This window comes from Lutra lutra, chromosome 14 (assembly GCF_902655055.1).
Source record: "Lutra lutra chromosome 14, mLutLut1.2, whole genome shotgun sequence".
Classification (NCBI taxonomy): Eukaryota; Metazoa; Chordata; class Mammalia; order Carnivora; family Mustelidae; genus Lutra; species Lutra lutra.
In genome coordinates this window covers 2,572,513-2,596,916 of record NC_062291.1, presented here as the reverse complement: position 1 = coordinate 2,596,916, position 24,404 = coordinate 2,572,513, and the positions used below count along the sequence as shown (strand labels likewise).

General features: G+C 51.6%; 1 protein-coding gene across 1 annotated transcript in view; it reads right to left on the bottom strand.

Moving 5' to 3' along the window:
- The window catches only part of CAPN9 (calpain 9), a 40,596-nt gene that overhangs the window by 5,175 nt on the left and 11,017 nt on the right, over positions 1–24,404 (bottom strand). Inside the window, exons 4-18 of the mRNA XM_047703489.1 lie at positions 24,040–24,173; positions 19,886–20,054; positions 18,827–18,910; positions 16,204–16,289; positions 14,132–14,209; positions 12,627–12,787; positions 11,482–11,639; positions 11,098–11,306; positions 9,358–9,394; positions 8,249–8,329; positions 6,519–6,576; positions 4,912–4,976; positions 4,365–4,433; positions 4,029–4,107; positions 2,244–2,360 (exon numbers count right to left, since the gene is read on the bottom strand). Of these exons, the coding sequence (XP_047559445.1) occupies positions 2,244–2,360; positions 4,029–4,107; positions 4,365–4,433; positions 4,912–4,976; positions 6,519–6,576; positions 8,249–8,329; positions 9,358–9,394; positions 11,098–11,306; positions 11,482–11,639; positions 12,627–12,787; positions 14,132–14,209; positions 16,204–16,289; positions 18,827–18,910; positions 19,886–20,054; positions 24,040–24,173 (1,585 nt within the window). The remainder of the gene's footprint in view (positions 1–2,243; positions 2,361–4,028; positions 4,108–4,364; positions 4,434–4,911; positions 4,977–6,518; positions 6,577–8,248; positions 8,330–9,357; positions 9,395–11,097; positions 11,307–11,481; positions 11,640–12,626; positions 12,788–14,131; positions 14,210–16,203; positions 16,290–18,826; positions 18,911–19,885; positions 20,055–24,039; positions 24,174–24,404) is intronic.

Genomic DNA, 24,404 nt, shown 5'->3' with positions numbered 1-24,404 from the left:
AAAAGCACATGTACGTGAAGCTAAGCCCTTCAGTGTCTACGAGTCCCTAATGAGAAGGTGAGCACCGTAGGCTCCCGCACACATAGGAGGAGCAGGGCGAGGACGGGGAGCTGGCCCAGCTGGGCATCACAGCTAACGCATGGAATAACCTGAAAGCTACTTTCCTCTCTGGGCCTCGGTCTCCCCATTTGGTCAAAGTGGCCAAGCCAGCCGAGTCTGGCTTCCCCTAAGAGTCTCCCAGGAGCTTGAAGAATAGAACAAAAAGGGGGAGGGAACTGTCATAAAACAAAAGAGACAGAACCCAACAGCCAGGGGCAGCGAGTAGATCCCAAGACAAGCAAGCAAACATGGAGAGATGACCTGGGAAGTTCAGCTCGGGTCAGTTCTTAGATGACACTGAGGGCTCCCTGAGAAGAGTGTTGGGGGCACAGATGGCAGGAGGGCTGTGCTGAAGACAAGCCTGCCCGTTAGAGGTATTTACAGAGGGAAGGACTGAATTCCTGAGCTCTGTTATCAAAGAATTAAAAAAAAAAAAAGTGTATGTTAGAAGAACAGATGAGAGCTTAGCAGGATGATCATTGTTGAGACTGGTGTAAGGCTCTAGAACCATCTGGGGTCGGAGCGGGTTACAAGGAGCGATGCTGTGTTCCACCCCCTAGGATCTCATTAATTGGCTTCCTGTGCAGTCCAGGTCATCGAAATTTTCTAAACCTGCCGGGAGTGCAGGGGTTGTGATGTGTGGCAAAGTTTGGAAACATTGGTGTGGGGCCCATGGGGAGTGACTGGTATTCCTTATACTTAAGATTAAAAATTCTGAAAATAAAAAGTTTGACTACTCCTGGGGTGAAGGCCTAGCCTCGGTATTTTATAAAAAAGTTCTCCAGGTGGTGGATCTAACTAGAGGATCCCAGAGAAGGTGGGTGTGAAGCCCAAAGTGCGTTCTCCCTAATATTCCTCGGTTTTGTAAGAACAAACTGAGAACCCCCGGCTGGGAAGGACTGGGCTGAGGGCATTTAGAAAGGACGAGGACAGCTGAGAGACGATAAGTTACCAAATATCATTCTCTTTGGGTCCATTTTGTCCATCTTGTAATTCTAGTAAGTGTCTGCCTTTCGGGGGGCCTTTCTAAAATGTACCTCTTACCAGCTAGTGGTAGTGGTAGTAGTAGTGGTAACCACCTAGAGAAAAGCCAGCCTGCTGACTTGGCATGCAAGGCCCTCCAGCACTGGCTTGTCTCCCCCGTGCCCACTAAGTGCGGCTTTCCGGGGGGTTAGAGCTCGGTGGGGACAGGCTTCTGCAGGTAATCCCATGGGCTCTAAGTGTCACAGAAGCAGAGGGAGCTCTGGCACCCTAGACCCGGGGAGCCCAGACCCTGACTTGGGTTAGCAAATGCCCTGAGGCCACCTAGCAAACATCCTTTAGAAAATGCCAAGCAGGATGGGTCCGTAATTCATGGGACCCAGTGCAAACGGGAAATGTGGGACCCCTTGCTAAAAAATGGATGGAGGTCATTTTTTAATGATCACTTTTAATCATTTAATCATTTTAATAATTTTACATCATTTTTAATCATTTTAATCATTTAATGATCATTTTTAAATCATTTTCAGTGGTGGTGACACTGAAGTGTGAAATCAAGCATGGGCGTCCTCAGGGGTGCAGGGCCCTGGACACCGATGCATTTCTCTCCCTTGCCCCCAGTCATGGTGGCCACCCTGGTGCTGGGTTCTAGGCCCCTGGATTCAGCTTCAGCTGGGTGACAGTGTGACCACAGATTGCAAAGTCTAAGGGCCTCCTACACAAAATCTCTCTCTCTCTTCCTGGGGTAACACGTCTTGTTTGGGAAAAACCAGGTCAGGGCGTAGAGCTTACAAAACAGAGGTAGGGTGGAGGGAGGGCGACAGAGAGGAAATGGGTTTGACCCCTGATGGGACCTTCGGGGGGCTGGAGCACCACCCCCCCGCCCCATCCTCCCACAAGGACACAGAGGGTGTGCATGTGGAGAATGACTCCAAGGGCAAGCGGAGTGGCCCTACGCAGAGGCAGTAGACTAGAAGATTCTTAAGGACAGTCCTACAAAGAAGACTCCCGCATCCCACCCCTCAGCTAGCCACTGAGATCACAGGACAAAACCTGTCATCGCCATGATTTTTGCCTGGCTGGCTGTACCCACCACCCCAGGGACACTCCCCCCACCCCTCGCCCACCGGGTCCCAGGAGGCCCAGCCCCGCCAGCCACTCACGGCTTGCATTCTCCAGCCGGACCAGGCAGTTGAGGAAGTCGTCGAAGTCGAGCTGGAGGCCCTCATCTGCGTACCTCAGGACGATCAGCTGCAGGAGGTGATGGTTCAGCTGGAAGCCTGTGGGGGAGGGGAGGAGACACGTCTCGCCTGGGCCCTGTGGGGGGCACCTTCGGGGCACATCCCGCCAGCATGTGGGCTCCTTGTCCTCAGCCTAGATGCAGCGTGACCCTGCGCATCTCTGCCAGGGGGATTGCTGGTGGGCTCCTGAGGTCACGCTCCTGGTTTTGACATTCACTTACCCCTTGTATCTTGCCGACTTTTCAGGAAGCCTCACTTGGGGGAACCTTAACGCTGTATGGTGTCTGAGCCCCACTCCCCTCCCCCTCCCCGCCTCCATTTCTGGAGAGCACTTTTTTTTTTTTTAAGATTTTATTTGTTTATTTGACAGACAGAGATCACAAGTAGGCAGAGAAGCAGGCAGAGAGAGAGGTGGAGAAGCAGGCTCCCTACTGAGCAGAGAGCCTGACCCGGGGCTCGATCCCAGGACCCCAAGATCACGACCCGAGCCGAAGGCAGAGGCTTAACCCACTGAGCCATCCAGGCGCCCCAGGAGGGCACTTTAACCCAAAGGTGCTGAGGGCTCTAGGAATCATGTTTCTAGAAGGGATGCTGAAGCCCCCAGTGAGTGACACCCTGGGGCAGGGGCTCATTGTGTGAGTGACGCCAGGGCTGAGCCAGGGGCGGCTGCTTCACTTCTCTGGGATTCATGTCTTTATTGGTTGAACGAGGGCTTGAGGGAGGTAAAGTCACTTTAGATCCAACATTTAATGCTTCAGTATCTAACCCACATCCTAGGGACTCCCCGCTGACCTCCCCCCAGCCCCGGACTTCAGTCTACAAGCTCGATTTCCACAGAATGTTCAATATACTGCTTGGAAATCTACCCGGTCTTCCCTGCTCCTCAGTCCCGATCCCAGACAGAGGAGAAGGCCAGTCAGACATCGAGAGAGGTTTCTGGAGACGCCAGTGCTGTCAGTTGCTGGCGATGCCCCAGATGCTGGCATTTGCTCCTCACAGGGCTGGAGGAGGGGAGAGAGGGGGCGTCCTCCTGCCTCCCCACACCAGTCCCGGAAAGACTTGGGCACACCTCTCCTCTCTGCCCTGTCCTTCTCCCCTATAAACAGGGTCAGCAGCCCCTAAGAAGATCAGACCCTCCTCATCTGTGGCATTTTCTGGGTCCCGTCCTTCATGTGCGGAGCTGATGTGAACTGTGACTGAACCGCCTGGTTTGGAGTCTGGGGACAAAGCCAGGGACAGAGCTGCCCAGGGCAGAGGAACTCCAGGAACTCCTCCCTGCCCCTCAATCCTGGGACCCGTCATGCCCCGCCTCGTCCATGATCATTCCCAGCCATCACCATCTGAAAGTAACAATTAGAGGTCTGGGGGCACCACGTGTGGCCTGCCACCAAAGGCTCACATGACCTCAGCTCGGCCAGAAAACTTGGCCAGAGGTCGGAGAGGAGAGTCACGCTAAGTTCACCCTCGGTAGATCCACTTTAAAGATCCTGCCAATATTGCAAAGCGGCTCAAAACACGGGCCACGGCGTGAGCGAGTGAGTCCTGAGCCTGACGCCTGGCTCTAGCACAGAGCAGAGCTGTGCTCTCAAGAAGCACGACCTCGGGTTTAAGACCGGCCACCTCCTAGGGCACGAGAAGCAAGAGGCCATCCACAGACAGTCCCCGGCCACGGGCAGCCCACGCCTGACCTTCCAGGCTCTGCTTTACCTGCGGCTTTCAGGGCCATGCGCAGCTCGTAGGAGGACATGGTGCCTGACTTGTCAGCGTCGAACTGGAGAAAAAGGTTCTACGGGGAGGACAGAGGCATTGAGAACCAGAGGGAAAGCACCATGGCCTGCCCATGAGGAGAGACTCCTCGACCTCTTGCTTTCACTTTCATTCTAGGGGCAAGCGTGGATCCTTCTGGAAGCGCTGGAAGCAGGAGAAGGGACCTGGGAATTCCATCACGCTTCCTTCCCTCCGGCCCTCTCCCTTGGCCACGGAAAACCCCTCCTGCTCCAGGCTGGCTCAATCCCAGAGGTCATGCCCAGCAGGGTCACCTACTGTCCACTTCTTCAGCTTGTCCCAGAACACTGTGAACTCCCCGAACTCTAGCTTCCCGTTGCCACTGGTCTGTGCCGAGTGCGTTAAGGAAGAAAGGAAGGAAGACGATCAGGGTTTGGACCCAAGGTGCCTCGTGGGACTTCAGGGATGGAGGGGCAACCGGCTGGCCCGGGGGGCCCGTGACACAGAGTCAGGGCTCCTAGGGAGGTAGCTTAATTAGCAAACCACGCTTCTCTGAAGAGGGGAAATGGCAGGGGTGAGATGGGGAGGCGTGAGATGGGCATCGCGCCACCAGGTTCAAGAAAGCACAAGGAAAACATTCCCTTATCATCCCCTTAGCGGGGACCCCAAAGTGGCAGCCAGACCCCCAAGTCCCTTCAAAAGCAGTCCCCCTACTGGATGGTCTGTGCCTCCTGATTCTGTTCCAGTTCTAGATGCCGCCGGTCTTTGCGTATTCTCCGAGGAGACTATCCCACCGGCTAAGGGTGCCGCATTCTAGAAGGGTCTGCACGACGGGAAAACACAGACCACGGATTTGGAAGGATACGTCCATTAGAGAGATGATGTTTTTACAGGACACCAGGCTGAGCTTCTTGTACTGGACGTCCTTTTCTGAAATCACACAGGGAAGCAGAATTCACTGGACACGTGATAAGATTAACTTCCCGGGGCTGCTGGGAGCACAAGAGAGGGGTCAGATCCGGGGTGGGGAGGGGCACATGTGCTCACTCTCAGGCTGCTGGTGACAGCAGAAACTGACATGGCCTTTGGGTGGGGGTGTGGGGGACAAAACTGCACAATATAAAAAACGGGAAGATCTTTCCATTCATTTATCCCAGTTTTAAGAATCCCAAGCAAAGAATGACAAATTAAGACCTTTATCGTTTGGTTATGTGTAATGGCAAAAATTTAGAAGGAACATAAATGACCAACGGAAGGGTCAGAGCAGAAAAGGTGATGTGCGTAGGATGGATTGTTACACGGTCCTTAAGAGCGACGTTTTGGAAGCACGTGTAATGACAGGGGAAATGCTCAGAAAAAGTCAGTTTAAAAGGCAGGACTGAAGTTACTGAAGAAGTTTGAACACTCGCCTGCCATTCGTAAGAGCCACTTTGGAAAAGGGTCGGAGGGTTCCTTAAAACAGAAAGTACAGAGTTGCCCTGTAAGGCAGCAGCTGTCTGAGATATATGCCCAGGAGAAACGCCACACAAATGACTCGTTCACCAACGTTCACGGCAATATTCGTCACGAGAGCCAGAGAGTGGCAACAACCCTCACGGCCATCCGTGAGGAATGGGGGAACGAAACCTGGTATATTCCTACAGGGAAATACTATCCAGCCATAGAAAGGATGGAAGAAGTCTTTGCAAATACTACAGTGAGGATAAATCTTTTTTTTTTTTTTAAGACTTTCTTTATTTGTCAGAAAGAGAGACAGAGATCATAGGCAGGCAGCGTGGCAGGCAAGGCAGAGAGAGAAGCAGGCTCCCCGCTGAGCAAAGAGCCTGATGCGGGACTTGATCCTAGGACCCTGGGATCATGACCTGAGCCACTGGAAGACACTTAAGGACTGAGCCACCCAGGTGCCACACACAATCCTTTTTATATGCAAAGTCCAGAATAAGCAAGTCTATAGAGACAGGAAGTAGATCAGTGGTTTCGGGGGCTGGGGGAGGTGGGGTCTGACTGTTACGGGGTGTAACCTGTAACCCGCACACCAAGAAACGTTGTGGGTGGATTGTTCAGCATGAGAATTCTATGTTAAAAGCTGTTACATTAACAAATAAAACTGTATCTATAATTGGATGACAATTCCTTGTGTGTAGATGTACACACACTGAGAGACACACACGACGACACACGATACACACACACATAGGCGGAGACACACACGCACATCTTAACGGGGTTTATCTATGGGTGGTTCAGTCTTTGGAGGCTTTCGTCTTTGTCTTTAGGCTTTTTTGCATTTTTACGGAATTTTCTGCCGTAACTGGCATCATTTCTGTAATCAGGAAATAATTTGGCAAGTCTACCTAGAGTCAGCCCTGGAGAGCAGGGGGAGCTGGAGGAGAGGCAGCACGAGGTCACAGGTCACACGTCCCCTCCAGAGGAGCTCTGGGGTCCCCAATGGGTGGGGGGATGAGCACTTACTCTTCTGAAGCACAGCATTTAAGACGTATTCGAGTTCCTCTGCGGTTACCTCCATGTCCTGTGGGAGGAGAGATGACCGTTTTGATGGCCCTTAGCGCCTTCTTTGTCACTTGCTTCCAGTCCTGAGCTTGATCTGGCTCAAGCCACAGTGTCACATGTCGCTGGCCCTCAGGGACCCTGCTGTGAGCCCGCGTTCTGGTTCGTTGAGACTGCAACCTGCCTAACTTCTCAGGGATGCCCGTGCCCCGCCCAGAAAGGATGGAAAAGCTGGGCCAGGCAAGACAGGTATCCCCAACCCCCGCAAAGCTCCCCACGTGGCACTTCTGTTGGAGGACCTTCGCGTCTGGGTCCCCAAGCCCTTGCACAGCAGAACCCCCTGCAGATTATGAACAATGCCCACGCTGGGGGCTCGCCCCACGCTGGGGGCTCCCTCCAAGGACCATTTCAATTCAGAAGACTGGGAGGCTGCCCCGTGGGTTATTTTCAAAACCTCTCAGGTGAATTCAGAGCCACTGATTTGGGGCCGTCTGCTAAGCCCACGAGAGCTCAGCACCCATGGCCCTTAGAAGCTTGTCATAAATATGGAGTTTCAGGCCCTGCCCCAGACCTCCAGGCGAGAGGATCTGCATTTTCCAGGATGCTGCAGCAAGTGTTACGTGTGCGACTGAGCAGCAGCGTGGACTTAAGGCTCCTTTGGTCCAGGGTTTTGAGCTACTGGTGCGGAATAGTCACCTGTGAAATTATTTCATATGGGCCTGCCTGGAGCTTCTGAGGCCTGGGGAATGGGGTTTGGGGTGGTCGGCCCTGGAGGAGAAATGGCTGATGTGCGCACCACCCCCCGCCCCCCACCACCACCCCTGCCCTGGCCCCGCTCCACCTGCCCTATGGCCGTCTGGCCTGCTCCGGCTTACACAGAACCACACAGGTCCCCATTTCTCTCCACCCAGGCTACCGTCCCCAAGTCTCCCTGCCCTCCTGCTTCTGAAATCCTGAAATCCTGAAACAGCCTGAAATCCTGCCGTCAGGGATCCCCACCTGCAAACACAACTCTTTTATGATTCAGGGGCCCTGGCAGGAGAAGGAAGCGAATGCAGTCATAGCCCCTCCAGGAAATGGTCAAACAAGCTCATTTTATTAATGGCTACGAGGGAGCACAGGTGGTACAGTTTCTAGGAGAATGGAGCCTTGGGCGAGAGACACCCAGGGCCCCCAAGAGAGGCTGGGACCCCCCAAAACAAGCTGACAACCGAGGGGGCAAGAATGGGGTGGGGGCCGGAGAGCAGGAGGCGAGGAACGGATCCCGCCTTCCCCAGAGGCTGGTCCTGGCCCGAACCACCAAACCTGGCCGGGCTGCTGATGGTACCCGACAAAGGTCACATTTGTAATTTCGTGGTGACGTCCCTGAGCAACCCCAACTTCCACCCAAGCAGACAGAACATTCGAAAGGCAGTGGTTTATGGGCTGAGTGCAATGAAGCTCCTCTTCAAAGCTCCCCCTAGCCTTCCACAGAAAGCCCCAGGCCAGGCTGAGCTCCTTTGGGGGGCCATTGTCCCACCGAAGGTGGCAGCCCAGTTTTATGGGGGAGGCGGTCTTTGGACCCTCCCAGATGATCAGGCCTGGCCTCCCGTTGGCTCTAGTTCCACCAGGCCTCTGGTAACTGCTGTGGAGGAAACCAGGCCCCTCAGCACCGCAGGGGGTCAAGGCCAAGTGTAGCCCGCAGCTGGCCCTACCTCACCGGCAACTTGTTCAAACAGGTCCCGGAACTGCAGTTCCTCCTCTGTCTCCTGGCCGGCTGGAGTCGGCTTCGGAGGCTAGAAAGCAACCAGAGGAACTTGCATTGGAGTCACAGAAAGGACTTGTGGCGTTTGCTATCCCAAAGAATTCGCAAGAAAAAGGCGTGCCCTGGAGGCCTTGTGGTCCCTTGGGAGAGGCTGGGACCTCACTGCTGTGGAGAGGAAACAGAAGGGGCCGCTGCCTGGAGCATTAGGAACGGCCATCAGATCCCTGGGGAAGGCTCTTTAGAGGGAGAATGTGGAAGGACCAATCAGGGGGACTTTTGCAGACAAGAGCGCTAAGGGAGGCTGGAGTCCTGACCGAGCTGGGGTCCCAGCCGGGGTGGTCGCGGCTCCCTGTGCCCTCTCTCACAGACCCCTCACCACTCTCGACTGTAATTACTTGCGGAACCATCTGTCTTGACAGGTGGTGAAATCTTTGAGGACAGGAGTCTGTCACTAGCAGGCAGCCCTGAGCCCAGTGCATGGAAAGAGCTCAGCAAATGCATTGGGTGTTTTAGTTTTGTCTTGGGCCGATCAATGCTGACTTGGGAAGCATCAGACTGTCCCAGTTATAGCTCAGCACGTCTTCAGAGTCTTACAGCCCCTGGACAAGTATAAAACCCTCCCCTACAGCCCCCCACAACACACATATGGTAGGGAGGAAGTCACGTGTTCCTCCAAGTCCTCTGCAAGAGAATCTCCTAGCCACGCTCATTTTCTTCTGGGTTATTTTTCTTAGACTGAAGGCATTTTAAAGACATCTCTTCCCTGCCGAAGTGACAGCCACTTCTCAGGGAACAGAGTGAGTTGGTGGTCCAGAGAAACATCGCTCCAAATGGAGCTTTCTTCAGAGCACGTACCTCGTTCCCATGCCCAGTCGTGGTAGGACATGAGAGACTTAGAAGGTACAAGGCTTGTCCTCCATGAGACTGGAATCAAGGTACTCACCTGATCGCAGATAAACCATTCCCTGAACTTCAAAGCCCTGAATGACACTGTGATCGAAGGGAACTTTTGGGACTGTCACTGACTCCCACCCTCCAGAGTACCATGCGAAGGCTTACCTCCAGAAGGTCAATGGCCACATCCCCATCCATGTCCCTGGGGGGGCAGAAAACACACTGTAGATTAACTTCCTCTCTCATTCTTGCCACCCACAAGAGCTGTCAGTCTGCACGCCTCTCGTGTGGGCGCTTTTGTGTGAACAGATCCTGGGAAATTCATCCTCAGCTTGGACCAGTATCTGGAGGAAGACTGGAGAACAACTCTCCAGCAGAATTTTCAAAAATTAAAGGAAGATCTTTAATTGCTTCTATTTAGTGGAGAAGAAGGAACCACACCTTTTGTAATCAGCTTGGGAACTCCAACCAGACTGGACAACTGGGGTTATTCTCAAGGCCTGCCACCAACCCAATCCTATCCCACTGAACAAAAGATAGAACGGGAGGCTACGAACTCACAGCAGGCTCCATCTCGGTATCTAAGGGCGGTCCCTAGCTGGGGCTTCATCTAGCTCAAAGGCAGCATTAGCCAACATGGCCCTTCTCCTCCATCTGTAGAACGTCTCTACTGGGAAAAGGAGGGGATGCTTGTATCTTGAACCATTTTCTCCCTCTGCCACAGAGCAACCGATGGCAAAAGGAATAATGGGAAACTTTTCATAGAAGTGTCCAACACAAAATAATTTTGCTAAGACACTGCAAAGGGGGAAGTGGCGGAAAGTCTGGTATATTAAGTAGAAGGCCGACTTGTGCAGTATAAGCCCTTGACAATTAGCTTTTTTGATGGTAAAGTAAGCGTGTGGCATTAAGTTTTTGACGGTTCAGGCATCCGTTTCAAAGATATCCATCTCCAATAAACACATTGCCAGCTTCACAGCTAGACATAAAGCCCAGGCACCTCACCCACGAAGTTCTCTCTTTTTTTAGAAAGCTCTGGTAGACCATTTGGCCCGCTCCTTGCTTTTCTTTCAAGCACTTTAATTCCTGCTTTTATGTTTCAAGTTTACCAAGAATGAACCTGTTTTGAAACCCTAGGCCCCTACCCTCGACCCCAATAAAGGCAGAACCCCAGGCTATGTGCTCTCTCTCTCTCTCTCCTCAGGACATCACAGTGGGGCCCCAGGTTTGCCATGTGCTCTCCAGGACCTGTACGTAATAAACCTCGTCTTTTCAGAGTTCCTTGGGTTGTTGAGGTGTGTCTTGCAATCATAAAAAGACCCACAAGGGTCAATCTGGCCTCAGCATTGGCTCCGGTTCGGGAAACGTCTCTGGGGGCCCACCCCGGGCAGTACCTGCCCAGGTGAGTCCCGTCAGGCGCTCCTAACTGATGGCATCGCTGTCCATGGGCTGAGACCAACCCCAGACAATTCGGCAACATTTATTTAAACTGAAGCTGAAAGAATGGGTCTTTCTGGAAACCATAACAGTCACCCCCTTCACTGGATTCAAAAATGAGTCTAGCACTTCTCAATGTGGGTCCCACTCCAGATTTTTCTTGAGAATAGGGTATGGAAAGTGGAGGGCCCCACCTGAGCGTCACTCTGGTGATACTCAATGCCTGGGGAGCATGGTTCTGGGAGGGCTTAGAGAGAGCAACCTCTCAGAGGCTTGTTCGAGGGGTGTAAAGAACAGAACTAAAATGGAAATTATCCTGCTTTGCAAATGGGTTAGGAGACCCTCCAGCCTGCTTTCTCAGGTGGATCGTGGGGAAGGGGAGAAAGGGGTCAAGGCTCCAACGGTCCTCTGTGACTTCCCGGGGACTGAGCCACTAACTGAAGAGGAATCCTCAAGCCTGTTACTCACTGGGTAATGGCTTTCTTCTCCGAAAAGATCCTCAGGCAGAAATCGGCTTCTTGATGGGGCTCAAAAGTGCTGGGAATCAGGACGTACTCCCCCGGGGGCAGCTTGAAGCGGTCAGAGACTTCTCTCAGGTTGATGAACGTTTTGCTTCTGGCCTGGGAAGCGTGGTACCTGAAGAAGTCCTTGTTCAGGTGCTCGTCTCTCCCGGGGCTCTGGAATGGGCGTGAAGAGTGTTGGGAGGGGTTGGTTCTATGAGGAGGACCGCTGGTCTTGGCTACTTGGACACAGTTGGGGGACTGGTCATTGAGTCGGACATGTGGACAAGGAGATGCTGAGGATCCAGCACCCGGGGTGGGGCTCTGAAGAGAAGCTTTGCTTCCTACCCACCTGGTAAATAGCGTAGCCAATGGTCAGCATATCGGCTCCAAACCTCTTGAGTTTCCTTCGATCTTTCTGCATCAGGGCTATGAGGAAAGTGCAGTCCTCCTGCCCCTCGTCTTTCTCGGTCAGGGACAGTTTTATCTGTGGATTGGTCCAGAAGGTATCTGCCATTTGAAAGAGGCGAATTATTTCATCTTCCTCAAAAAAAAGCACAAAAGACAAGCACACACACATGCGCGCACGCAGACACACACACACACTCCATCCAGCCCCACCACATCTTCCCAAACCTGAGAAAATCATTCATTTCTTCTCTCCCTCTTCTGATGACCCTCAAGCCCTACTTCCTGTGACCCCAGTGAGAAGGCCAAGTGCTTCCCTTTCGTCTCTACCTTCTCTCGAGCCGTTTCCCATGTAGCTTTTTAAAGACATTCCTCTGGGTTTGCTCCATCTTATTTCTCTCATGTGGTATTTCAGAGGAGAGGACTGTGCCCCTGTGTTTGTGCAACATGGGGAGAACCCACCCCAGCCCCTGCTCTGAGGGTGAACGCTGATTGGCTCATCCTAGTCCCTCTTGCTGCAGAGAGTTGGAACAAAGCCAACCAGCCTGCAGCATTTCCTAGGCAGTATGGGTTCAAGGAATTCCCAGTTAGAGGGATTGTCCCCAAGTTGAGGACTTTCGTTGGCTGACTCTGTACACAAGGGAGGGCTCAACAAGCCTTGGATGGTGCTGGCAGCCCTCCTGTGACTATAGAGAAATCCAGACTGAGGAAGAAGTCAACAGAGGAGAGAGGGCAGCGCAGAGAACCCCAGATCAATGGCTTGATGGAACTATGCCTGAAGCCCATCCTGCTTCTCCTCTGAACTTTTCAGCCATGCGAGGAAAAAATCCTTTTTATTGCTAAACTAGCATGAGTTGTGTTTTTTATTACTTGTCATGGGAAATAACCTAAGAGGCCAAACAAGATTTTCCCCTAAACAATCTTATCTGACTTTCTGTTACGTCTCTGTAGCCCTCACCAGCCATCCCAGAAATCCTGCTGAATCCGCACTCAGGCTTTCTCTAAGGTCCTGGTGCTGGCCCACTGACGTCTGTCAGGCTGGACTGGACCCTTAGCAACGACAGAGAGCATGACAGGCAGACTACCAACCCAGGAAATTGCGGCAGCCCCCGGCTGTGGAGCCCCGCACCCAGCTTCCTTGATGGACCGTCACCTCCCACTTATGGAGCGCGTTCTCCTCCAGGGCGTCAGGAGTGAGGTTGCAGATCTCCACTTTGTCAAAGTGGGTCTTGAAGTCCCTAAACGCCATCCTGCAACAGGGCAGAGAGACACCAGGCATAGGAGGCGATGGTGACGTCGTGATCCATTCATTCCCTTAATCATCTAACCGACAGGTAGTGAGTCCCCGTGCTCATCCTCAAGGACAGGGAGAACTCAGGTGTGGGCAGACAGAAAAGACACAAGCGAAGCTAAGGAGAACCTGGGTTCAGGGACTGCAGCCCGCCCCTTGCAGCTAGAGTGGGATGTGAGCGGTGATGCGCGGGTCGAGGCTCTTAGGGAGCGGGGTGGGGGGTCTCCTCCAATCTTTCCTGTCTCTCCACTTCCGCTGGCTTCCTGCAGATGGCCGGGGGACCCCGGGGGATACCATACCGAGGAAGGGGCTTGGGTCCCTGAATCAGCACAAAGAGATCCACCCATAGAACAGGGATGTCCTGTTGTACTGGTACAATGAGTGAGCAATAAACTATTGCATTTGTATTTTCATACATCCTGAGTCTACTTGTTACAGCAGCTGGTGTTACCCTAAGTCCTCGGTGCCTTGAAGTGGGAGGCCACCGTGATGGATTTCTAAACTAGGTGATGCCAGCTTAGCACTTGGACAGGCTTCAAGGAAATGTTAGAGCTGGAAAATAGATATCCACATTACAAATGGCAATCTGTTGGTTAAAACTGTAAAAATATGGAAGACAGAGGCTGTGCTCGAGGGGAAGAGGAGGGAAAAAGCTAGATTATTAGTGTGTGCTGGTTTTTGCTTGCTGTGTTTAATAAGGCCTTTAAGAAAAAAGTGAGCTCCATTCAAAATTGACCGGTTTGCTCCTCAGGGAAGAAAGATGGACTTCAGAACAGTGTGGTCTTGCAGGGTTAGAAGAGCCAACTCTTTTCTGGACCCCTCAGGAAGAAATAAGATCAAAAGAAGCTTCTAGAGGTGAAGGTCCATTAAAAACTCCTAGTTAGGCAGAGCTATTCCACCCGCAGAAAGTCCAGATTAGGAATGTTTCCTGCCCACTTAGGTCTCTATTTTTGGATGCTCTCAAGGTCACGGCCATCAGGTCCCTTGTCATCAAGCTGGACAAGGGAGCAGCCCCTGGGAGAAGCGGGACAGCCTGTCTGTCTTCAAATACAATGTGAAAACTTGGATGAGGGACAGTTCGGAGGAGGGATGCTGGGTTGGAGACGCAGGCTTAGCCCCACGATCCTACCAAATTCTCTGCCAAAGTGAGTGAGCATAAAGGGCTGAGACAAATGGGTTTGATTTACCCAAGAAATGGAACAAAGACAGACAGAAGGCAAGCAAGCAAGCGAAGGGCTCTAGGGGACTGTGCTCATACCCGTTGTGTAGCTGATAGAGAAAGGAAAACAGACGAGCACCGTACCAGAACTCCCCGTCGTCCAGAGCCGTGTGACACAGGCGCTGTTGCTCAGCTGGGCCCGCGGAACGCCACTCAGAGGAACTAGGAGGATTAAGCAAAGTCGGCGGAAAGGATACTGACCTTGGCGGGGGCCGGAGTGTCCCTCCTGAAGAGCCAGCACGGTGGCTGTGTGGGGACTGATTCTGGTCAATGCCTACTCCCTGGGCCCCGGAAATGCCCCCGGGGATCTAGAGGCTTGTTGGAAAGTGGGCGTCCAAGAGCAGCCCATGGTAAGAGGTCCTCGGGGTCATGGGAAGCCCCTCCATAGGGGATTATCGTGGGACCATCCCAGGACGTGGAACACCAGCAAAACAGCAGAAACTTCCTAGCGGAAGCCAGAACGGGGATGACTTCTGCCCCGGAGCACCTCCTGATCTCTCCTCTTCTTTTGTAAGTGACGTTTCGAAAAGCGGTAAGAAATCTTATGTTTGCTTGGACTTGACATTTCACAGACTAAACGCTTTCTGTAGGTGAGCTCACTAGGAAAACTCCAAGGTCACTGTGTCTCTGTGACCTGCACAGCCGCCTCCGAGCGGTTCCTGCTGAGTAACCAGCACGTGGTGCCCAGCCAACGTGGCTGCCTCGTCCACGCCCTACGGAGCTTGTCCCGGGAAGGACCCAGGAGAAGCCCCTCTCCAGGTCCTGTGTGCTGTACCCAGAGCCAGGACCTTCTGAGTGGCTCCCGTCCCATCACCAGCTGCCCAGCTAAAGAGCTTTCAGGACTTCCCTCCTAACAGGCTGGGGCAGGAGCAGGGATCAGGATGGGGACCTGCCCTCTGTCACCCCGAGGCTGAGTGGGAGCGGGAGGCAAGCTCGCCTTCCAGCCTTGACCCCAGAAAATGCACTTCCCTTATTTCTCCCTCTGTGTGTTTCCTAGGAGAAGGCACGAGTGGCCCTTTTACAGGCTGTGTTCTCTAAATGAAAGGACATTGTAATCGTCTATGTGTGATACGAAGCGTCTCATTAACTTTGATTTCAATATTTCCATTCTTTCCATTTCTACCAGGAGAGGGAGGCTGATCTCTTCCCTCCCATGATGTTGGTGTGAATCCATCTCTGCCCGAGGCCCTGGGCTCTGAGAAGGCAGAACCCATATGGGGCTGGGAGGTGGTGGGACAAGAGCCGTGATGGGACCACCAGCTCCCCCAGGGGTGTGCACTGTGCCCTCAGGTTGGAGTCAGGTTAACAGAGACACAGACACACTGATGGCTGGCGACATGATGGCCTCTTTGTGATCTGAGGACAAACACAGCTCAAGTTTTTTTACTCAGGCTCTAGACTTGCCGGAGGTCTCCCCAGAGTCCCACAAGCTGTGAGCAGGTCGGGGTGGGACAGCGGGACCCCAAGATGGCAGAGCCCCAAGAGGGGCAGCTCAGGGTGGGTCCTACCCAAACACATCTGAATGTTCCCAGATCTTAGCCACCTGGGCCACTTCCTGGGGACAAGGAGGAGACACACACCTGCAGGGGAGAACTTTCTTTATAATGGGGGCCAAAGAAATAGTTTCTAGTTGAATGCTCTGTAAGGGGTGCATTTCCTCTTCCAATTCCTGTCTCTCTACTGGGTGGCCAGCCTCTCGCCAATGGCCAGGGACCAATCAGAGAGAACCCCATGGTGACCTGCTCGACAATATTTTGGGGATTCTCACACCTCAAACACTCACGGACACCCCACCCGACCCCACACCTACACTCGCACACACAAACACACTGCGTATTGGAGCCACTCATCGCTGGAGAGAAAGCCTCTCACAACATCATGGGGAGATGGCATCATGTCCCCACGGGACAAAACAGATCCACTGATGTAAATACAGTAACTGGAAAGGGGAAAAAGCCCTTGTAAGGATGTTCCCTTTTGACTGCATGGTGGGCCAGAGGGCTGAAGAGGGAGGAAGTAAGGCCGCCCCAGCCGCAGGACAGTCCCCTGAAAGAGAGCCAGGAGGGAACTGGAGGCACAGTGGCCCTTCCTCGTCTGCCTGCTAAAGACAGCCCCGGGCCTCTGTGCCCCGGGAAGGCAAGGAGGCAGGGACTAACCTGTCACTCCAGGATCCGTTCCACTCAACCTGGCCCCAAGGGTTCCGGACTCGGATGAGCTCTGTTTTCCGGCCTCGGAAGTTTACCTAGAGGGAAAAACATCAGGGAAACGTGGAATGGTGAGCTCTGGGCTACTCCATCTCCATCACAGTTGGCTTTCCCCAAAGCCTCTTGACTCTGACACGCCAAACACATGTCAAAACTCATCAATTCTTAACTAGCCCTTGGAACTTTCTAGCTCCTAGTGAGTACAGCGGCTAGCGTCACCAACTATGTTACATTATGAATCATGCCAGAACGGATACACTGTATCTGGGAAGTAAAGTAGAATTACAAAGAACAAGAAACGAATCCATGTGAATCTTCAAACGAATGAGTTTTCTCTCTGGACTGGAATCGCCCTAAGGGCAGGGACCGGGTCTTACTTCTCAGGGTACTGTCGGCATCGAGCACAGCGAAAGGTAAAGAGTTGTTTGTCCAAAGGGCTCAGGGACCTATGAGTGAGTTTTCTTCATCCTTAATATCTTACTCACAGATGAACGAAAATTGTATAGGCCCATGCTGGGAATTTAAGCAAAGATAAACAAAACCACTTCTAAGTCTTCTGACTCCAATATTCCCCCCTTTCAGGTGTCAGGGGAGGTTTTCTGCTGTCTGCATGGCACACCCTCGAGCCAATAAAGAAAGATGCTCGGCCATGGCCTTCGTGCCCTGCCCCGGACCAGGAGAAAGGGCCAGTGCACGTTAGCAAGATGGTGGAGAAAGGAGAGTAGAAGTAAAAGACTTTTACTCGTGAGCCAGAAATTTTAGCTCAAAACATTTTATCCTCATGCCCTGGGCACAAAGCGTATTTTTGATGTGTGAAAATCAAGTTAGTGTGACCTCTCCACAGTCTAGGACGTAGCTTGTAGCCCATTGTTTAAGAGGTTCATTAAGTGAAGTGCACGGGGAAGGTCTACGTATTAGACGGGGAGAGCAAGGAAAAGCAACTGAACGGATGTGATGGAAATTTCCTACTACTGGGAAAAATATTTAGAAGATGTGCCAGTAAAAATCACATGCCTCCTGGGGTGCTAGGGTGGCTCAGTCGGTTAAACGTCTGCCTTTGGCTCAGGTCATGATCTTGGGGTCCTGGGATCGAGTCCTGATTCGGGCTCCTTGCTCAGTAGGGAGCCTGCTTCTCCCTTCCCCCTGACCCCCCCCACCCCATTCCTGCTCATGTTCCCTCTCTCGCTAGCTCACTCTCTCTCAAATAAATAAATAAATAAATAAACTTTAAAAAAAAACCACATGCCTACTCAAGCGAGTGATTGGCAAGGCATTATGGACAGGGAAGGAGGGGAAAGAGCCTGTACCGATGGTGCGATTCTAGAGAATCCCATTTCCTCCGCCACCCTGAAGGCTCCACTCAGAATCCCCTGACAGGGAGGCAGGACAGTCTTCCTTCCACACTCCCTGCTCCCCGTTCCTCTGGACTGTGTGACTCAAAATGTGGGCAGCGACAGGAGAGACCAGAGGGGTTGAGCCCTCTACAGACCAGGTCTGAGACTTGTCCAACAGAAGCACAAACTAGGCCTTTAGACTTTGCTGAACTTGACCCCGAAACACTGTGGCCCGTGGCTTCTTATCCTTCTCTTCCTTGTCATCCCCTCCCTCTCTCTTTCCCACATGTCCCTTCAGGAGCTCTTGTCCCAACTAAGCACCCCCTAGAAGTCAGAGGGGTGCTGTGTGGGGTCTAGGAACTCTGGGGAACCAGTTCCACCCTGGGCTACAGCTGCAGAAAATGGGATTTTCGATGGTTATTATTATGATTTTTTTATTATGTTCAGTTAGCCAACATGCAGTACTTGATGGTTATTTTTATGCCAACTTGACTTGGCCACTGGCACCCAGACATTTGGTTACACACCATTCTGGGTGTGTCTGTAGGGCATTTCCAGATGAGATTAGCCTTTGGATTGGGAGACTGAGTAAAGCAGAGGGCCCTCCCCCATGCAGGTGGGCCTCGTCTAATCAGTCAAAGACCTGAATAATGCTAGAGAAGGTGGGCAAAGGGAGAATTCACGTTCTGTGTCTGACTGCTGAGCTGGGACTTTGGTCCTCTTCTTCTCTCAGGCTGGGACTTGTACCATTGTTTCTCCTGGTTCTCAGGCTTTTGGACTTGGACAGGGAGAGCCCTGCCAGATGGCAGATCTTAGGTTTTCTCAGCCTCCATAATCATGGGAGCCAATTCCTCATTCCCTATTTGTCATCTATCATCTATCATCTATCTGTCTATCATCTATTGATATCTTATTGGTTCTGTTTCTCTAGAGAACTCCGACTACTACAAGACTGATACAGAATTAGGGAAGAAAAAAAAGAAAAGAAAAGAAAAAACAAAGCCCAGACTCTCACATGAGCCAAGACTCTCACACTAAGCCAGGTGGGTACTGTGTGCTTCTCTCTCTCTCTCTCTCTCTCCTGTTTTGCTCTTTTGGTTTCCAGCCTGCCTCCTTTACATGAGACCTTCTCTAAAACATCTGAAGGTGTGGTGTAAACTGTGATGCCCTAAGTCAGTATGAGGGACCAGCACCACCAAGTCTGTTCCTGTTCCCTATCCACAGGTGTTCACGTTGCTTACCTGGTCAATTCCTGTCACACTGTACGCATGGCCCTTAATGAGGCCAAAAGGCGTCCGGGCTTCAGATTCTGCAGAATTTCTGATCTAAAATGTGAAAGAAAAGCAGTGTTGGACCCCTTGGGTAAGTCAAGCCTTCCCTACCTGCCCAGACCCAGCTCCGTGCCTGGCCCTGCCCCTTCCGCTCCCCCAGTTGAGAGCCATGTGCCTGACATGTATCAGGTAGGTACACAGGACACCCCGAAGATGGTTAACAGTGACATACAGCAGTTCCCAGGCTCTTCCCAGGGAGAGGAAGACCCTCAGTCTTGGCTCAGACTCCAGGGAAAAGTTCAATTTTTGCCTCCAAACAGAGGAATTTGATCCCACCCCTCATCATGTAGCCCAACACAAGATAGAAGTACGACCCCATACACCAAAGAGAGGATAAGAACCGTTTAACAGTGTCACACACAACTCTATCACAAACTTGAAAACACAGAGGAAACACAGAGGAAAGGGATAACTTAGTAGCAAGGAAGACATTCCCAAGTTAACCCAAGAGGAAACAGAAGTCGAATGGGTTCTAACAACTGGATAGAATAACATTATACGTGTGTATGTTGGCCTGCATAAAGACATTAGAAAAATCCTGTTAGACCCCTCTCTGCTGATATGAATGATTTAATGCTATAGGAAGTAGTTTTTTAAAAAAAGTCTCAGAAAAGTATAGAGTAAGACTCCATTTAGTCAACTCAAACCGGACTTCTCCTGTGGTTGTGTAGTTAGGCACATGCCTGTTTGTCCCAGTAAGAGGTGGGGTGTGACGGGCACACACCGGGTGTCCCAGGGCTGGGACTTGGGCAGGATCGTTCTGCCTGATACGGGAAGTGTGCCCTAACTTTGTAATTTGGAGAACATTAAATTAAAACTTTCATTTAAGGACAATAAATAAACATTGACACATCCCCACCCCCACTCCCTGGAAGTCATGGTCTTCCTCTCGCCAGGACCAGGGCACCTGCTGGTCCGCAGCCCGAGGACCCCACGCTGGGAACGGGAACAAGCAAAGGGAGGACTTACATCAATGGAGCAGCCCACCAGAGAGGCCCTCTTCAAGGCCTTCTCTAGAATCTCATAGAAGTTCTCTGGAGTCTCTTTGGTTGCAAAGGTCTCTGCTACGCCCCCGGTGAAGTCTTCCATGGCCTCGATGGTGCTGCCCCCCTTCAGGGCCTCATAGCTGCCATTCAGCCTGCCGGTGACGAGAAAGCAGGGACAGTGCTGCAGGGAGCAAGGAAGACCACCAGGTGGCGCCCCGTGGCCAGAGTTTATCTAACTTTCTTTTTTTTTTTTTTTTTTAAGATATTATTTATTTATTTGACAGAGGCAGAGAGGCAGGCAGAGAGAGAGGGGTAAGCAGGCTCCCTGCTGAGCTGGGAGCCTGATTCGGGGCTCGATCCCAGGACCCTGGGATCATGACTTGAGCCGAAGGCAGAGGCTTAACCCACTGAGCCACCCAGGTGCCCCTTTAACTCTTCTAACTCCTCTGCTGGCCTTGCTCTGCACTGGGTGTTGTGGAAGGAAGGTGGGAAGCAGGGATGCAGCTTTCCATGCAGCTCCAAGGATCCTGGGCTCTCTGTGAGGCGGGCAGGGCAGTGTGGTGGTAAAGAGCGTGGACTCTGGTCCCTGACGGGCCTTGGCATCAAGGGACGAATCTGCCACTTACAGACGGAGGGCTCCGGGGACAACTCCCTTCCCCAGGGCTTCAGATTCCAAATTTACAAAACTGGGGTGATGGGTGTATGCTCCCTCCCAGGACAGCTGTGAGGTTTGAATGGGGCTCCCTCTCTCAACCTCCTTCTCCCTCATCTTACAGGGAACAGGGAACAGGACTTGACCATGAGGGTGTTAGTTATACACAGAGTGAGAAAAGGCAAGGGTCTTTCTTTTACTTTCTGGTCTCACATGCTCCCAAACACACACACACACACACACACACACACACACACACACACACACACACATTCTGGCTTGAATTTAAAAATAAACTTTTCCATTTAGAACGGTTTCAGATTTATAAAAAAAAGTCTGGGGGGCACCTGGGTGGCTCAGTGGGTTAGGCCTCTGCCTTCAGCTCAGGTCATGATCTCAGGATCCTGAGATCGAGCCCCACATCGGGCTCTCTGCTCAGCGGGGAGCCTGCTTCCTCCTCTCTCTCTGCCTGCCTCTCTGCCTACTTGTGATCTCTCTCTCTCTGTCAAACAAATAAATAAAATTAAAAAAAAAAAGTCTGTAAATAGTAGAGTTCCTGTATACCCCTCCCCCAATTTCCCCCAGTGTAAACATCTGCTACAGTGACGAACCCACACATTATTATTATATTATATTATTATATTGTATTATATATAATTATATATAATATATATTATATAATATTATATATTATATTATATTATTATTATTAAAGTCCCTACTTTCTTCTTATTTCCTTACTTTTTACTTCATATGTTCTGTTCCGAGATCCCACTGGGATATCACGTCACATTCAGTCCTCATGTCTCCTGAGCCCCCTCTTGGCTGTGACAGTGTCTCACACTTGCCTTGCTTTCCATGACCTCAGCAATTTTGAGGAATACCGTCCGGTGTTTTGTAGAATGTCTCTTGACTGGGATCTGTCCTCTGTTTTTCTATTGATTAGACGGGGGTTAAGGGTGTGGGGGAGGAAGACCAGAGGAGTAGCATGTCCCTCTCATCACTTCGCATCCAGGGTCCATACTGTCGTCATGACTTATCGCTGTTGATGGTGCCTTGACCACCTGGGGGAGGTCATGTCCGTTAGGCTTCTCCGTAGTTACGCTCCTTCCCCCTGTCCACTCTGTCCACTTTGGCAGGACACCATTAAGTTCAGTCCTCCCTTAAGGAGCAAGGGGTTTTTCTCCACATTTAATTACTTGCAATTCTTCTATGTGGAAGATTTATTCTTTTCTGCAATTTACATATTCAGTCATTTATATCAGTATGGACCCATGGATAATTACTTTGTACTTTCGTTTGGAATCCAGTGCTACTTTGTTCATGTTATTGCTAATTACTGTTCCAGTCTTGGCTACTTTCATCCTTCAGCTTGCTCCTGTGTCCCTTTGACATAACCCTATCAGTGTGTGTGTGATCTCCAAGGATCCTTTTACCAAATTCCCTTTATTGGAACAACGGTATTAGACACCAAGACCCGCGAAGTAGGGGCGCTTATTCCCGTGAGGTTCCTATTTTTTCTGGGCCTCTCTGCTGACAAAGTGAGATGATGTGTGTACCCTGACCCAGGATATATACACGGATCACTCCGGAACCATCTCTACTAAACAAAGCATGAGTACAGCCTGAGTCTCCAGCCCTGACCCACGACCATAGGCATCATTCTAAGCCTCCCCGCCTTGCTTCTCTGTAACCTCCTCTCCAACAGTGAGAAACCTAGCTCCACCACGTGCCCTCCATCTCTTTAATTGGCATATACATATAATGGTATCAGAATTGTCATCCTTGCCCCTTTGAGAAGCAACTTAATCAGCCTGAGTGAAAAAGCTCGAGTATGATTCCTTTTGCTTTTAGTCTTAAAAACCCCATTCATACCCACATCATTCAGGTCAGCTCCTTTTTCTCCTACCCCTGCAATGAGTTTGATCCATAAATTTGCAGTACAGTTAGATGAAAGGCGTGGTCTGCATTTTATCCTGGGATTCCTTATCCTTCTCAATGATTTTTAAAACCTCATGTATTGGGGCGCCTGGGTGGCTCAGTGGGTTCAGCCTCTGCCTTCAGCTCAGGTCATGATCTCAGGGTCCCGGTATCAAGCCCCACATCGGGCTCTCTGCTCAGCGGGGAACCTGCATCCCCCTCTCTCTGCCCGCCTCTCTGCCTACTTGTGATCTCTGTCTGTCAAAAAAAAAAAAAAAAACCTTCATGTATTAAGCGTCATTCTTTGTGCGGTAGTCAAGTTTCATGGGTTTGATAGATGAATGGTGCATTCACGATTACAGTATTGTATGATATAGCTTTGCCACTCTAAAAGAGATCCCTTGTGCTCCACATTTTCAACCCTATCTCTGTCCCTCCCTCCTCCTGAACCCCTGGCAACCGCTGATCTTTTTACGGTCTCCATAGTTTTGCCTTCTCCAGAACGTCATACGATTGGGATCACACGGTATCCCTGTAGCCTTTTCAGACTGGCTTTTTTCACTTAACAATATGCATTTAAGATTCATCCATTTCTTTTCAGGGCTTGATGGCTCATTTTTTAAAATCACTAAATAATGTCCCATTGCCTGGAGGTACCACTATTCGCTTATCCATTCATCTTGAAGGACATCTGGGTTGTTTCCAGCTTTTGGCTGTAATGAATAATACACAATAAACATCCGTGTGCAGGTTTTGTGTAGACATAAGTTTTTATCCAAAGCACAAGTGCTCTTGCGGTTCCTATCTCTGAAGACAGGTTTCTGATGGCCTGAAGATCCAGGATCAACCCAAGAGGGACTCTCAGGGGAGCTCTGCTGTCAGCTGAGCTCGGAACGCAGGCTGCTGTGGCCATCTGCTGAGAAGTTGACGGGCTGGAAATCAAGGGTGCTGGAGGGATCCAAGGTCATCCAGGAGGTGATTGAAGATGACTGTTTGGATTCTACTTACCTGGAGCTTTCTCAGCTCGTCAGATCCACAGAGATGGAAATCAGCAGGATGGTTGCCGGGGAGGGGCTTGGGGGAGGGGGAGCTGGAGTTGGGTGGGTGCAGAGTTTCAGTTTTGCAAGTTCTAGAGGTGGGCGCTGGTAACGGTCGCAGGACTTAACGTCACTGAACTGTATGCTTACAAATGATTAAAATGGTACCTTTCACCACAGCCCACATGTTCGAGCTACGAGGGTGCTTGGTGGGAAGTTGGGAGAGCCAAGCTCTGTTAACCCACCCAGATTTTCCTCCACCTACACTCCCAGCTCTTTGGGAGGCCAGGCACAGGAGGGACGTGTGTCACCACTGTGCCCAAAGACGGGCCCAAGGAGGCCATGACACGGAAACTGTCCAGGCTACTCCTTTTCCACCTCTGACCCCAACCAAGCCCCAGGCAGGTGGGTCGTCCCCCTGGGCCACACCTGTCTACCTGTGTCCCTGCTCCCTGAAGCTCCCTGATAAGGCCCCGGGAGTGGAGACCTGCTTCCCAGACAGGGCCTGCTCGTGCGGGGGGCACTCACTTGGCGTAGGCTTTCTCCAGCAGGGCGCTCCAGAACTCTCGGTGGTCAGCAGAGTGGAGAAAGACCAGGCGGTCCCTGAAGGTGGGCAGCCGGTCATCGATGACCACGTCCAGCCACTCGCTGTGCTGCCAGAACTGTCGGCCAAATCATGGGGTTGAGTCCCAGGGGAGGCCAGCCCACCTGTTAAAGCCTTGTCCCTTGTCCCTTTCTTCTGGAGGTAAATCTCACATGGCTTCCATGATGGGCCACCCAGACTGTGGCCACCAAGCCACAGGCGGAGCCTCCCGCCCACCACGGACACGGGCTTGAAGACCCTGTGTCGACCCACCAACGCCACGGGCCGATGGGACAGGGTCCCACATGGA